Raw genomic sequence first — 14,029 nt, forward strand, 5'->3', positions numbered from 1 at the left:
ATGCGTGGGTTGGAGAGTGATAACTCTGCCACCTTCAGCGGTCCCGTACGAGGTGTAGGTGAACGGCCTCGTAGAGTGGGGGAACCCCGGGCCTTCTTAGAGGTACGGCGGTTCGAGGTTTCTGCTGGTTTAGCCCGACGTTTTGCCCTGTGGCGGTCTGTGGAGGGAGAGCGCCTCGGTTGCCTCGGCGAGGAGTCCGAGGAAGATGAGATGCGGCGAAGTTTGCGCACTTTTCCCCGAGGTGGCTCGACGCGAGGCTCAGGCTGGTCTGGCACATGCGGGGTCGAGGTCGAGGCATAGGCCGGTTGTAGATGGGCCATTGCAGCGGACAGCTCCGACGAGATCATTGTTCGGAGTAAGTCCTGGAAGACGGGCACGGACAGCATCGAAGGCATGTCCCCTGCCTCGGTGCACTCCACCGGGGATCGACTTCGTATCAGAGTATTCCCATGTGGTGGAGGCACGGCCCGAAGGCTTGGAGGGCTTCGTCGGGGCTGTAAGCATGGGACTTCCGCCATGCGTCGCCGGTGTCCCCGAGGTTGGTTTCTTCGCTGGTACAGAACCTGAAGAGGGAAGAGGGGACTTACCCGGAGCCGAGGCTTTCTGTTGTCCCGAGGACTTCGGAGTCGAGTCTTGAGGCGATGCCGAGGTATTCGGGGCCGAGGTCAAGGCCGGGGCCGAGGCCGAGGTAGAAGGTTGGTCTGGGGCGAAAAGATCCGCCATGCGGGCTTTCCTTCGACGGAGGGCCCGGTTCTGGAAAGTAGCGCACTGGGGACAGGAGTCGGTTGGATGAGCGGCCCCCAGGCAGAGGATGCACTGGCGATGCGGGTCTGTGATGGAAAGAAGCCGCTCGCACCGGGTGCACTTTTTAAAGCCGGTCAAAGGCTGGGACATAGAATTGAAAGTGGCCGCGGCTCGAGTAGCCACGCGGCCACGGGGACCCGGAAGCCTCCGGGTCGGTCAAACAAAGCAGGAATCAAGTTGAAGAAGAAAAAATTTCGCGCACAGCGACTTAAACGATGAAAAACAAGAAAAATCACGGTGCTAGAAGGCAGTTGGGGCAGAGCCTGAAAAAACACAACTTCTAGGCTCAGCGTAAAATTTTGAACTGGAGACCACGAGGGGATGCACCCCCTAGTGGAGCAGGAAGGCATGCATGCGTGGAGCAGCAGAGCAAACTTAAATCTTCAATCAAGTTTGCTTGAAAATGCTTCCGCATCGGGGCTCCGTAGATGACGTCACCCACATGTGAGAATATCATGCCTGCTTGTCCTGGAATAATTCTGCCTGCCAGAACAGCACCCACTCTAGAACCCCCCCCCCCCAAAAAAAAAAAAAAAAAAATCACACACACTCTGGACCTATTGGCACATTCTTGGTAGTCTAGTAGCTCTTCAGGGTAGAAATAATCTATAGTTGCTTAACCTGGAATCACTCTCAAAATGTGTGCTGCCTCTAGAAGCAGTCTTGTGGTTTCTATGGTGGTTCCAGAGGGGGGTACTTCCAGAGGTAGCATTGTTCTTAGGGAAGGGGTAGGTAGCTGAAATCAACGAGTAAGGTCGACTCTTGCCAGGACTTCAACAGTGAATTATCCCGGCTGCAATCCTGGAGCTCTGTAGGTGCCAGGGGATATAAAGTGCCAGCACCTGTTCAGCTAAGCAACTAAAATAGGACTGCACAAAAGGCTGTCCTATTTACTCAGCTATGAGGGTACCAGCACTGAATATGTATGGTGCTCACATTTCTCCTGACTCCACCTCTGAATATCGGCAGCCAGCCCACTCAGTGTATTTTAATCAGCCATGAGCCTGCTTAATCAGCCCCCAGCAAACTGCTGAAATAGCCAGGTCTTAAGAAGTTTCAAAAAATTTCAATAAATCAGAATCTTCCCTAATCTCTCTTAAGAGCATTCCCAGAACTATGGCACCACACATAAATGGATGAGCCCAAGTATTTTTGGTCCTAAACTATTTTACTGATAAGACCTTAAAAGCATCTCCTCCAGGGATTTTCATTTATACTTATCCTCTCCAATAAGTATTTAGGGCCTAATCAACGCAAAGCTTTAAAGAAATGAGCAGCCTAGTTTAAAGTGGATTTTCTAAGCAATAAGTAAGCAACGTAGCTGTTGCAGATAGGAAGAAATGGGTTTGAGGCCAAAGCCCTGAGAAGAAGCACAAGCAGGCGTGCGATTTTGCGCTGCTGCTCAGTGCTGAGCGGCTTCCATAATGGCTCCTGCAAATTCTGAGTGTGAGGAAATGGTGACTTGGTGATAGTTGAGAAAGATACCTGATAAAGGTTTGGTAGTAAGTCTCCATTAGTGATGATATTCAATTGTCAGAATCAGTTGGTGGATTGCTGAGGGTGATTGATAGGTGTATAAATGTAATGTACGCTTAGGGATGGGTGGGATAAGGGGCAAGGTGGGAGGGCCTAAGCAAAATGGCTGTGTACACAGTGTAGCTGGGAAAACAATCTGTAGTACTGCCAATCAAGCAGAAAGGGGGAACGCATCAGGGAACATAGCACACACACAAATATTATTAAACTCTGCTTAAAAATTAATACCAACCATAACATTTTTGGTTGTGTGCATCTCTATGAAATTGAACAAAAAAGCAGTACCAAACATCACTTTTAAGGTTTCACGCAAGATCTTCAGAAGTGCGTCTCATGGGCTCTCAATTATACTCCATAAGATATGCACTTAAAATCATTTGATCTGCTGATATTTTACTTTTTAGTCTTATATTGTGAATACATCTAAATAAATTGAATGTGATTCACAGATAACTTATATCACTCTTTCACTTAGCGTCGGGTAGGGACGTAACTTTCCAACATGTTTTGCCCTGCGGCTTTTTCAATGAAGTGAAGGTATGGGGCACTTCCTTGAAAACATGCAGGAAAGTTATATCTCCACCCGACGCTAAGTGAATATCAGCAGATCAAATGACGGTTTTAAGTCACCCTTTCCTCATACTCAGAAGCTAGCTGGCCTAGTGATCAAGCCACTGCCTCTGCACCCAGAGTTTGAGAGATCAAATCTCAGCACTGCTCCTTGTGACTCTGGGCAAGTCGGTTAATCCCCTACTGCCCTCCACTTTGAATATATAACCACAAGATTGCAATACCCATTCACTCTCCCCTTTCCCTTATTACTGCTCATTTAAAGTAACCTCTTCACCACATCCACTTCTCTCACTAAAAGGTAAAAAAATAACAGCAAATCAAATGACGATTTGCGTGCATAATATCTTATGGAGCATAATTGAGAGCCCATGAGATGCACTACTGAAGATCTTGTGTGAAACCTTAAAAGTGATTATTTGGTACTGCTTTTTTGATCATAGTAACATAATAAATGATGGCAGATAAAGACCCGAATGGTCCACATCCAGTCTGCCCAACCGTACATGCTCTATAAATTCATGATTTAATTTAAAATGTCCTTTTCCTTAGATATTTCTGGGCCAAAACCCAGCGCTCTGCCCAATACTGTGCTTAGGCTCCATTTATGAAGTCTCCGTCAAAGCTTACTCTAGCCCATCTAAACCATCCCAGCCAGCGAAGCCCTTCCCTAGCTCATCCTCAACCAAATGGCCATATATGGGACATAGACCATGCAAGTCTGCCCAGTACTGGCCTTAATTCTTCAATATATACCCATTATTTTCTGATTAGAGATCCTCTGTGTTCATCCCATGCTTTTTTGAACCCTGTAACAATTTTTCTCTCCACCACCTAACTCGGGAGCACATTGGATCAGTTTCACAGCAACAGTACTATTTATTAAACTAACTGCATTTATATAGCATCTCTAAGAAATAGCATATTAGTTAAATAATATGATCAAACTTTTTGATTTAATGTAAATGGTTTTACCTGAAGACTAGGATGGCAGCTATAAACCAATAATGTTTTCACAACCTGAAGATGGCCTTTGTTGACAGCAATATGGAGCGGAGTCTGTCTACGCTTGTTGCGAGCATTCAGATCTACACCACCTCTGTGTAAGACTTCAATAACAGCTCCTTCATCACCAAAAGCTGCATGATGTACTGCTCGGTCTCCATCTTTATCCTAAATCAACACATTAATTACCAATAGTAAAACAGTTAATTCTATCTAATTCAACCTTCTATAAACTTTTAATTTAAAAAAAAATACTAAGTGATGGGATTATTCTATTGTTAAGCCTTTCTGGCAGAATGTTTTTAATGTTATTTTATCCATAACGGGGACAAAGGGTACACTGTCTCTAGGTCTACGTCGGGTATAGGGCTATCAGATAGTAGTAGTAAATTGCCTCATAACTGTTCAGAAGACCAAAGTGAAGGGATGGAAATTTCTAGTTCCTCCTACTTGGATCACTAGCATAGGAAACTTCACTATGTAACTTTCACAGAGAACTTGCCAGCCATTAGCTATGATTACAAGAAGAAATTCACTAAAAGCTAGGGTATACTACAGCATGGGGGAAGCCACTTCTTGCCCAAGATCAGTAGCATAGAATATTTCTACTTCTTAGGTTTCGGCCAGGTACTAGTGACCTGGAACAGCCACCGTGAGTGCGGGCTACTGGGCTTGATGGTCCATTGGTCTGACCCAGTAAGGCTATTCTTATGTTCTCAATACTAGAACAAAACTGGAACACAGAGACTTGGCTACTCATATATCACTTTATCTGTTGGGTAGTTGATTTGTTGATTTTACATATGTACAGGGCTAGATCTGATTTACTGGAGACTGGAAATGATGAGAGTTACGGGGGGATTTTGGGTGTAGAGGGAATGGAAACATTAGGTTCTTACCACGATAATCTTCTTTTCAGTATAAAGGAATGAGTCTCAACCAGTGGGTTATTCACCTCTATCCACAAGGTTTTGTAGAAGGAATCATCTCCAGCTTTTCAACTCTGCCTCCTTGTGTCAGTGGCTAGTCCCCATCTCCTCAGTTTGTACCAAAGCAGTTGATCACCCCTAAAAGAGGAGAAATAACAAAGAGGGCACGGGGAACTCCCTGACCAAGTTAAGTCATTTCTGCTCTGCAACAAAGCCAATTAATTAATTCCCATAAAACGTAATACAAACTAGGTAGACCCAAACAAACCACCTACCTGAATGCAACTAGCATTAACATTTCTACAGCTATTATAGGCTCTCCCACAGATGTTGCCACTACGAGCTATTGCATTACTCATTGAACTTGTTGGACAGTCAAAACAAAAATCTTCATCATACTCTCTTGGCCACTCCAACGCAAGCACTTGGAAACACATATACATGTCTGAGACAGGAAACAGGCTAAATTGAAATCTGAGAGGGCAGGCATCAAGACTAATGTTCCTTTATAATGGAAAAAAGATTATCAAGGAAAGAACCTTCCCTTTCAGTGCAAAAGAAACACAAGTCTTTACCAGTGGGACATACCAAAGTTGTTCCCTGAGTTTAGGCTGGGGTATATGAGCCTGAAGCTGGGTCCATTTGCACCATCATGTCCACTCTGTAAAACTTTGGAAAGTATGGAGAGTGTTCATTGTTAAATAATCTTTTATAAACCACGTTGTACTAATGGTTACGCGGTTAACAAGTAACAATGTAATGTAATGTAAGTGGACCAAGTAGCTGCCCTACAAATCTTAGGTGGAACTGTCCGGGATTCTGCCCATGAAGAAGCCAACTTTCTGGTGGAATGTGCCTTCAATGAGATTGGCAGCTGTTTACCACAGTCAATGTATGCAGATGAAATAGCCATGTGGATCCATCTGGAAACAAAAGCCTTAGATGCTGGCTTTCTCAGTCTACCAGGACTGGTGAGCACAAAAAGATGATCTGAAAGATGAAATTAATTTGTCAACTCGACATAATGGAGAACTCTCCTCATGTATAGCAGCTTCAGAATTTTGTCCTTTTTCTTTATATCTGCAGCCTGGCATGCAGAGAGTCGGACTTCCTGATTGATATGGAATGCCAACACCACCTTTGGCAGAAAGGAATGCACCATGCACAGAGACACACAGCTCTCTACATGATAGAGTCTGAAGTTACAAAACCCTTCTTGCTGAGGTGACAGCTACCAGGAAAACCATCTTTGACAAATTCATCAGCGAAACCTTTTGTAAGGGCTTATACAGGGCTCTACTGAGGGATCATAGCACAATGTTAAGATTCCACATTGCAAATGGTTGTTGCAAGGTTGGATGCAAATGCAATGCTCCCTTCAGAAACCTAGACACGTCAAGATGGGCAGCCAAAGACCCTTTCTCCACTTGAGCCCTAAAGCAAAAGATGCCTGCCACCTGTACCTTGAGGGAGCCAACCTCCAGGCCTTTTAGAGACTCCTGAAGGAACAATAGGACCACAGAAATCAGGGCGCTGAAAAGTCTTCCAAGTCTTAGAATAGGCTGTGACCATAGCCAGCTTCTTAGATTGTAGGAGGGTAGCTATAACCCCCTCCGAATATCCTTTCTTTTTGGAGCTGCATGTTCAAGAGCTATGCCGTAAGCCCAAAGTGTTACAGACTCTCCAAGACAACTGGACCCTGCGAAAGCAGCACTGGAAGCAGTGGCAATCTGAGGCACTTGTCCTGCTCTAGCTGAACCTGATCCACCTACCATGGGTGATGCAGCCAATCCAGTGCCAAGAGAATCACCACTCCTTAGTTGCTGTTCTTCAAATAATCTGGCCTATCATTGGCCCTGGAAGGAATAAATACAACAGTTCCTTTGCTGGCCATGGTTGCACCAAGGCATCTATGCTGGTGCATCCCAGTTCCAATTTGCAGCTGAAGTATTGAGAAGCCTTCTTGTTGACTAATGACGCCATTAAATCGAATGTTGGCCTCCCCTGGTGCTTTACAATTGTATTGAAAGCACTCTGGAGCAAAGATCATTCCCCCATATCCAGAGTCTCGAGACTGAGATAGGCTGCTTACATATTGTCCACTCCCAATATACACATCACTGAAATGGCTTGTAGCTGTGTTTCTTCCCAGCAAAACAAATGGGTCTCTAGCTTCAATAGAGAACTCTTGGTGCCTTCCTGACTGTTGACATATGCATTGTCCCAAAAGACCCATAGCGTTTTGCCTCCAGGATATTTTTGAATGACAATGGTGCTAGACGAATGGCTCTCAGTTCAAATCTGTTGATGGACCATTTTCTCTGAGAGGGTAACCATCGTTCCTAAACCAAGCGACCCTTGCAATGACATTAGCCACAGAGATTGACATCTATCATCATTAAAAGCATAAAAGTATCCCCCCATGTGGGGAAAAAGACCACTTCCCAAGCCAAGGGCGACAGCTCACAACCCCTATCCACAACCAAGAAACCTCCTCCACCCAAAAAGTACCGCCAACCCTCACACAAAGTACACCTCAATAGCCTGTGCTTACATGAACATAAGATCGATTGGCCCAAAGGCAGACCTAATAAAGGACTGGATAGTTAAAGAACAGCTAGGTTGCCTGTTCCTAGTCGAAACCTGGCTAACCTCCGTCTCAGACCCCAGCATAACAGAATTCTGCCCCAGAGGATACAAACTAGAAATGATCTGCCATGAGAAAAAGCGTGGGGGAGGACTGGCCATCCTAGTCAAAAACAACCTTAACATAAAAGTTCTAGACAAATACTCTACTCCCCATTTGGATCTTCTCGCCTGCCAAATATCCGATGACACATTCAAAGGCACCATGACCTGCCTTCTCTGCTACATAACACCAGGAAAATGGAGCGCCACAAAACATGAACCCGAAGACTTCATCTCCCAGAACTCTCTAACGTCAACACATAACCTGCTCCATGGAGACTTATACCTCCACCTCCAAACATGTTGAAAGCATTCTCTCATACCTCAAAGCACTATCCTACCAGATACTTAACTCCCAACCCACACATTAAAAAGGCCACCAACTTGATATTGCTGCATACATGACCCAACACCTTCACACACCAAAAATCCACATCTCAAATGGGGCTTGGCACCCCTCCCTCTGGTCAGACCATTACAAATACACCTTCAACATCAATTGGGCTCATTGCAAACACAAACACGAACCCCATAAAACTCCCTTCAAAACCCAACAAAAAATCGAACCCACCACATTCTGGGACAAAGCAGACTCCGCGATCGATTCCATAGACCCCCAAAGAATTCATAATCCAATGGCGTACCTTAAGCGAAACAATCCTGAATGAGATAGCACCAGTAAAATTGAAATACAGAATCTGCAGACCGTCTGACAAATGGTTCGACACCGAACTTCTCCAACTCAAAAGGCAATGCAGACAACTGGAAAGAGACTGGAGAAAAAAAGAACCAAGAACACACTAAAGTAGCATGGAGAAGCCAAATAAAACAATACAAGATCAAGCTCAAGACACAAAAATACTATTCAAACTAGTAAAAAACCTCACCGATACCAAACCATTCCTAGCCGCACAAGGAAACCACCCACCAACAGCTACCCAATTAGCAGACCACTTCAAAAACAAGATCACTACAATCAGGACCATCTTCAACAACACACCAAGCCACCTCGATAAGATAATAATATATCCTGCAACAGGAGAAGCCATTGCAGCAGACAGGACCTGGACCGACTTCCCATCAGTACAATGGCCTGATATGAACCGACTTCATAAAAAATACAGCCAAGCATCATGCGACCTGAACAGTTGTCCCACTTATCTGATAACAAATGCCTCCCCCAAATTCAGAGCCCACCTCATGCAATGGGTACAAACCACACTCACGGAAGGTCAATTCCCACAGGAACTAGACAAGATCATAATCACCCCAATTGTGAAAGATCATAAAGGCCCAATAGATATCCCCTCCAACTACAGACCCATCGCTTCAATACCAATATACGTTAAGCTAATAGAAGGACTAGTTGCACAATACCTCACCAACTACCTGGAAGACACAACCTACTTCATCCCTCACAATCAGGATTCAGCTTCTCAACTCCATGGAAAATGAAGAACTGATGGGCCTGCAAGCCAACTCCGTGCAGGAAGACACTAGTATGGGCATGGCCAAAAATTTTAAAGTGACAATGCACTTGGGTAGTGTCTGTACCAGGTTCTCTGGATGATGTCACCCACATCTGAGAATATAATGCCTACTTGCCTTGGAGAACACTAAGTTCTATAGTGTGACTCCTAATGAGAGAGAGCTTCTTTGACCAGGATAAGCTGAAGACCTATCGGTCAGTATCTAATAACACTTTCCTGAGAAAGCTTATAGAACAGTCTGCATTCAACTCAACAACTGGCTATAAAAACAGAAAACTGGCTAGACTTATTTCAATCTGGCTTTAGACCTGGGTATATTTCTCTACTGATGTTTGTCTAAGTTGCTGCTCTTACAAATTGATGTTTGTCTAATAATGAATTGCAATTTGAACTGAATAATTAAAAATTACATATAAGAGTCACACTCACGGGATGGGAAGGAGGTTTTGATATAAATGATTATATGGTATAAATTATACAGGATGTGGACTTAAGATAACATATAAGGTATATGAGGTTCTATGTACTGAGATTTCTTATCTATGTGATATATCATCCTCCTAGTGATACACCACTTGGGAGAGGCTCAATATATGGGTTGGTTGTTAGCTAATTAAAAGGTTGCGGGTGGGGATTGTAACTGTGAAAATTAGTTGCATTAGTTTGCGTTAAAATCTTAGGTTATATGTTTTTGATTATCCACGGACCCTTATTCTAATAACTATATAGAAACCGTGAAGGAATAAGGCCTGATACTAACGCTGCTGAATTTCTCAACAACCTTCAATACTGTAGACCAGTGTTCTTCAACCTTTTGACACCTATGGACCAGCGGAAATAAAATAATTATTTTGTGGACCGGCAGTTGAAGAACACTGGGCTAAGACATGCCCATCTCTACCCAATCTCCGCCCCAGACCCCGACACCATAATAGTACTAATTGTGACACTATTTTTCCATTAATTTTTCATATATACACAAACATACAGTATAATCGTATTAACAACAAATAATGGTTAACCATAAAATTAAAAGACACAAAAGCACACTGTCGGCCTCTTTTACAAAGCCACGCTAGCGGCTGCTGCGTGGCAACAGCCCCGAAGCCCTTCAAATCTCTATGAGCTTCAGGGCCCTTAGCGCAGAGCAGCCGCTAGCGCGGATTTGTAAAAGAAGCCATGTATGCTTTTCAATATTCATTCCTACCAGAAAACAGATAATCCCATGCAAATGCAGGACCAAAAACTAAAAGTACTAATTTTACAGACAAACCATAAGATGCAAAGACTCTGCAAGCAGTACAACCTCAGAGGAAAAGAAACAAATGCATTTGTTCCTGAACAGACAGCAGATGTAAATCATACATAGAAACATAGAACATGACGGCAGAAAAGGGCCATGGCCCATCTAGTCTGCCCACACTAATGGCCCACCCCCTAACTATCTCCATGAAGAGATCCCACATGCCAATCCCATCTTTTCTTAAAATCTGGCACGCTGCTTGCCTCAATTACCTGTTGTGGAAGATTATTCCAGCGATCAACCACCCTTTCGGTGAAGAAATATTTTCTGGTGTCGCCATGAAATTTCCCACCCCTGATTTTCAACGGATGCCCTTTTGCCATGGGTCCTTTAAGGAAAAAAGAGATCCTCTTCCACCTCGTTATGGCCTGTGACATATTTGAACGTCTCGATCATGTCCCCCTACTGCTGTTGTCTCTCTCCCTCCATGCTGTGCCTTGCCTTCTGGCCTGCCCCTCGGTGTTATCTTTGGGCCAGTCCATGGTGCGATTAATGCAGCGTCTTCAGGCAGGCTCCCTGAGTGCTGCATTGCACAAAGCTGTGGGCAGCGGCTCCTCGCGCACGCCCCACACCTCATCTGGAAGCCTTCCCTTTGACATTGCGACATCAGAGAGAAGGCTTACGGTTCAGGCGCAGGATGCACATAGGAGCCTTTTCCCACAGCTTTGTGCACTGCAGCACTCAGGGAGCTGGCCTAAAGGCGTTGATCGCACCATGGACCGGCGTCTGAAGAACACCATCTTCTGCCCGATGGACATGCATGCCCTGTGGACCAGCAGAAAATTTCTGCGGACCGGCACCAGTCAACAGACCGGCGGTTGAAGAACACTGCTGTAGACCACAATATCATACTTATATGGTTAACAGAAACAGGTACTGGAAGCACAGTATTTGCATGGTTCAAATCCTGTCAACTAATCAGTTCTGCTCACCTCCATGGACACCAAACTGTGGGGGTACTACAGGGATTCATACACTGGTCATATTTACTATATTCTTCCCCAAATTTTCAAAATTACAGGGTAGGTTTGGTTTTTTTTTTTAAGATGGGACCTCAGAGACTACATTCACCTCCTGAGACAAAATGAAAGCAAACATTTACATTTTACAAATACTTACCTCAGCTTCAACATCAACATTATGCTTCAAAAGCAGTTTCAAAATGTCAACGTGTCCATTTTGACTGGCTGCTTGCATAGCAGTATGTCCAGCACACTGACCATTCACCTTAAAGAGAACACATATTACTGAAAAGTTAGTACGCTAATAAATATAAATATTGATGTCAAATACATTTAGAATGTTTATAAATGACTACAGACAAAGCTAACTAACAGTTTGTACTCAAAGTGCTCTCATGCTTATACAATTTAGCAATAAAAACCCCTGCCTCAAATGTTTTCTCTCATATAAGAATAAAATTACATTCACAGGTATGGGAATCAATTTTTTATGCAAAGCTTTGCTATTCACAACTGAAACATGACAATGTTGTAAACTACATAAACAGCTCAGGATGATACTAGAAAAAATTTCTGCATTAAGTGAAACAAAACATCTTTGAATATTTTAGTCTAATTTCAAGCAAGTTATGGCAGGATTCCTATTTAGATCGTACAAAGGAAATTCAAAGTCCACTCAAAAATACCTCATACATGCAAATGCTTTAAAGCAGTGGTCTCAAACTCAAACCCTTTGCAGGGCCACATTTTGTATTTGTAGGTACTTGGAGGGCCGCAGAAAAAAATAGTTAATGTCTTATTAAAGAAATGACAATTTTGCATGAGGTAAAACTCTTTATAGTTTATAAATCTTTCCTTTTGGCTAAGTCTTAATAATAATATTGTAATTTATAGCTAAAGAGACGTATGATCAAGAAACTGTTTTATTTTACTTTTATGATTATGATAAACAAACAGAGGGCTTCAAAATAGTACCTGGCGGGCCGCATGTGGCCCCCGGGCCGCGAGTTTGAGACCACTGCTTTAAAGTAAGCAAACTATGCTATATAACTAATTTTTTTCACACAAGACCTCATACCCAAGGCACTACTTTAATTTCTTTTGTGCCCTTGCTGGAGTGGTGCATTCACCATTAGTCTTGTTGGCAATCAAATGTATGAATTAAAATATAGGCTATTATATAAATTATTGTGTGTGATTGATAATATCTCTTCTGTAGCACTGAAAGGCTTATGCAGCACTGTACATGGACATTTATATCCAAAAGAACACTTATCTCCAACCCAAAATATACAAGAAGTTAAGTCTCTTCTTGTATATTCTGGGTTGGAGATAAGTGTTTTTTGGATATATTATAAATCACACACAATCATTTATATGATAGCCTATATATTTATTCATACATTTGATTGCCAACATGATCAATGATGAATGCACCACCCCAGCAAGGGCACAAAAGAAATTAAAGTAGTGCCTTGGGTGTATGAGGTCTTGGGTGAAAAAAGTTAAATTATATTACACAGTTTGCTCTCTTTAAGCATTTGCATGAATGAGGATGCCTATTTATTCAGTTTTTTAGGGGCCTTAATCTCTGTAGTTTCCTTCCTTTCCTCTAAACCTCTAGCTCAATAAAATCCAGGTCCGAGATCCTAGGGTTATTTTTCTTTCCAATCCAGCTAATTCTGAAAATTTTACAGAATAGTATGAAACTTTGCATAAAGGAAAAACACTAAAAAGACTCAAGTTTGAAAATGGGCCAAATTGGACAGCAGGTTCCAGAGATAAAAGTGATCCAGTGCATTTCTATGAAAGAAGGAATTTAAGCTTCTGTAGAATAGAAAAATTAACAGAATGGAATGAAACTTGGTATGTAAAGGGAAAAAACCCCACCAAATCCCCACACTATCTTTGAAAATGGGCCAAATAAGACCAGGGATTCCAGAAAAATGAGCCCCATCCCCCTCCCAAAAATTGGTTAAGAGATGTCTTTTTTGGACAGTTTGGCCCAGGTGCCTTTGAAGTATAATAATCTCATTTTTTATGACTGTATTTTCCAGTAGATATCTGGGGGATTCCTTTGTGCCTTTGATAACCAAATCTGTATATGGGTAATTTTGAGAAAAAAATGGGTATACCCTTCTGATTATTTTTCCTTTGTTCATGTGTAGTATTTTCACATCTGACATTTTTGCTGTATGGACAGGATTAGTATTTTTTCACCAATTTGTTGACATTTTTGCAGATTACTTTTTTGGATGTAAAACTGAAGTGTACTAGAGATTAATTTTTTTAATATTCTGTCCCATGGGTTATCCAATATCCAGATATCCTCTGCAACTGCCACACCACCCCTAAACTACCCCACTCCCAAAACTACTTCATTCAAAACTGCTCCACTCCCAAATAAACTACCCAACCCACAAAAGCTACCACCCTCTGCCTCATAGCTACCCCATCATACCACTGCCCCCACTCCTTTAAATATTACCCTCTACCAACTAACCCACACCCAAATACTACTCTATCTACTAACTGTCCCCCCGCAATTCTCTACTACTGGTTGCCCCCCCCAAACTAGTCCCCATATTTAATGTTGGTGAGTTTCAGGGTGGCACCGAAACCATCCTAGCTGCCCTGACAAATTACCTCCTCCACCTGTTCTCTCTGGGTAAAAGCGCCCTGATACTTCAATTCGACCTGAGTAGTGCCTTCGACCTGGTCGACCACGACATTATGCTCAAC

The 14,029-nt window shown here is 43.0% G+C and overlaps 1 protein-coding gene across 1 annotated transcript in view; it reads right to left on the reverse strand.

Moving 5' to 3' along the window:
• Positions 1-14,029, reverse strand: part of MIB1 (mindbomb E3 ubiquitin protein ligase 1) — a 273,835-nt gene that overhangs the window by 106,228 nt on the left and 153,578 nt on the right. Inside the window, exons 10-11 of the mRNA XM_033933912.1 lie at positions 11,445-11,552; positions 3,886-4,083 (exon numbers count right to left, since the gene is read on the reverse strand). Coding sequence (XP_033789803.1) covers positions 3,886-4,083; positions 11,445-11,552 — 306 coding nt within the window. The remainder of the gene's footprint in view (positions 1-3,885; positions 4,084-11,444; positions 11,553-14,029) is intronic.

The sequence above is a fragment of the Geotrypetes seraphini genome, chromosome 2, assembly GCF_902459505.1.
Source record: "Geotrypetes seraphini chromosome 2, aGeoSer1.1, whole genome shotgun sequence".
In the NCBI taxonomy this organism is placed as follows: domain Eukaryota; kingdom Metazoa; phylum Chordata; class Amphibia; order Gymnophiona; family Dermophiidae; genus Geotrypetes; species Geotrypetes seraphini.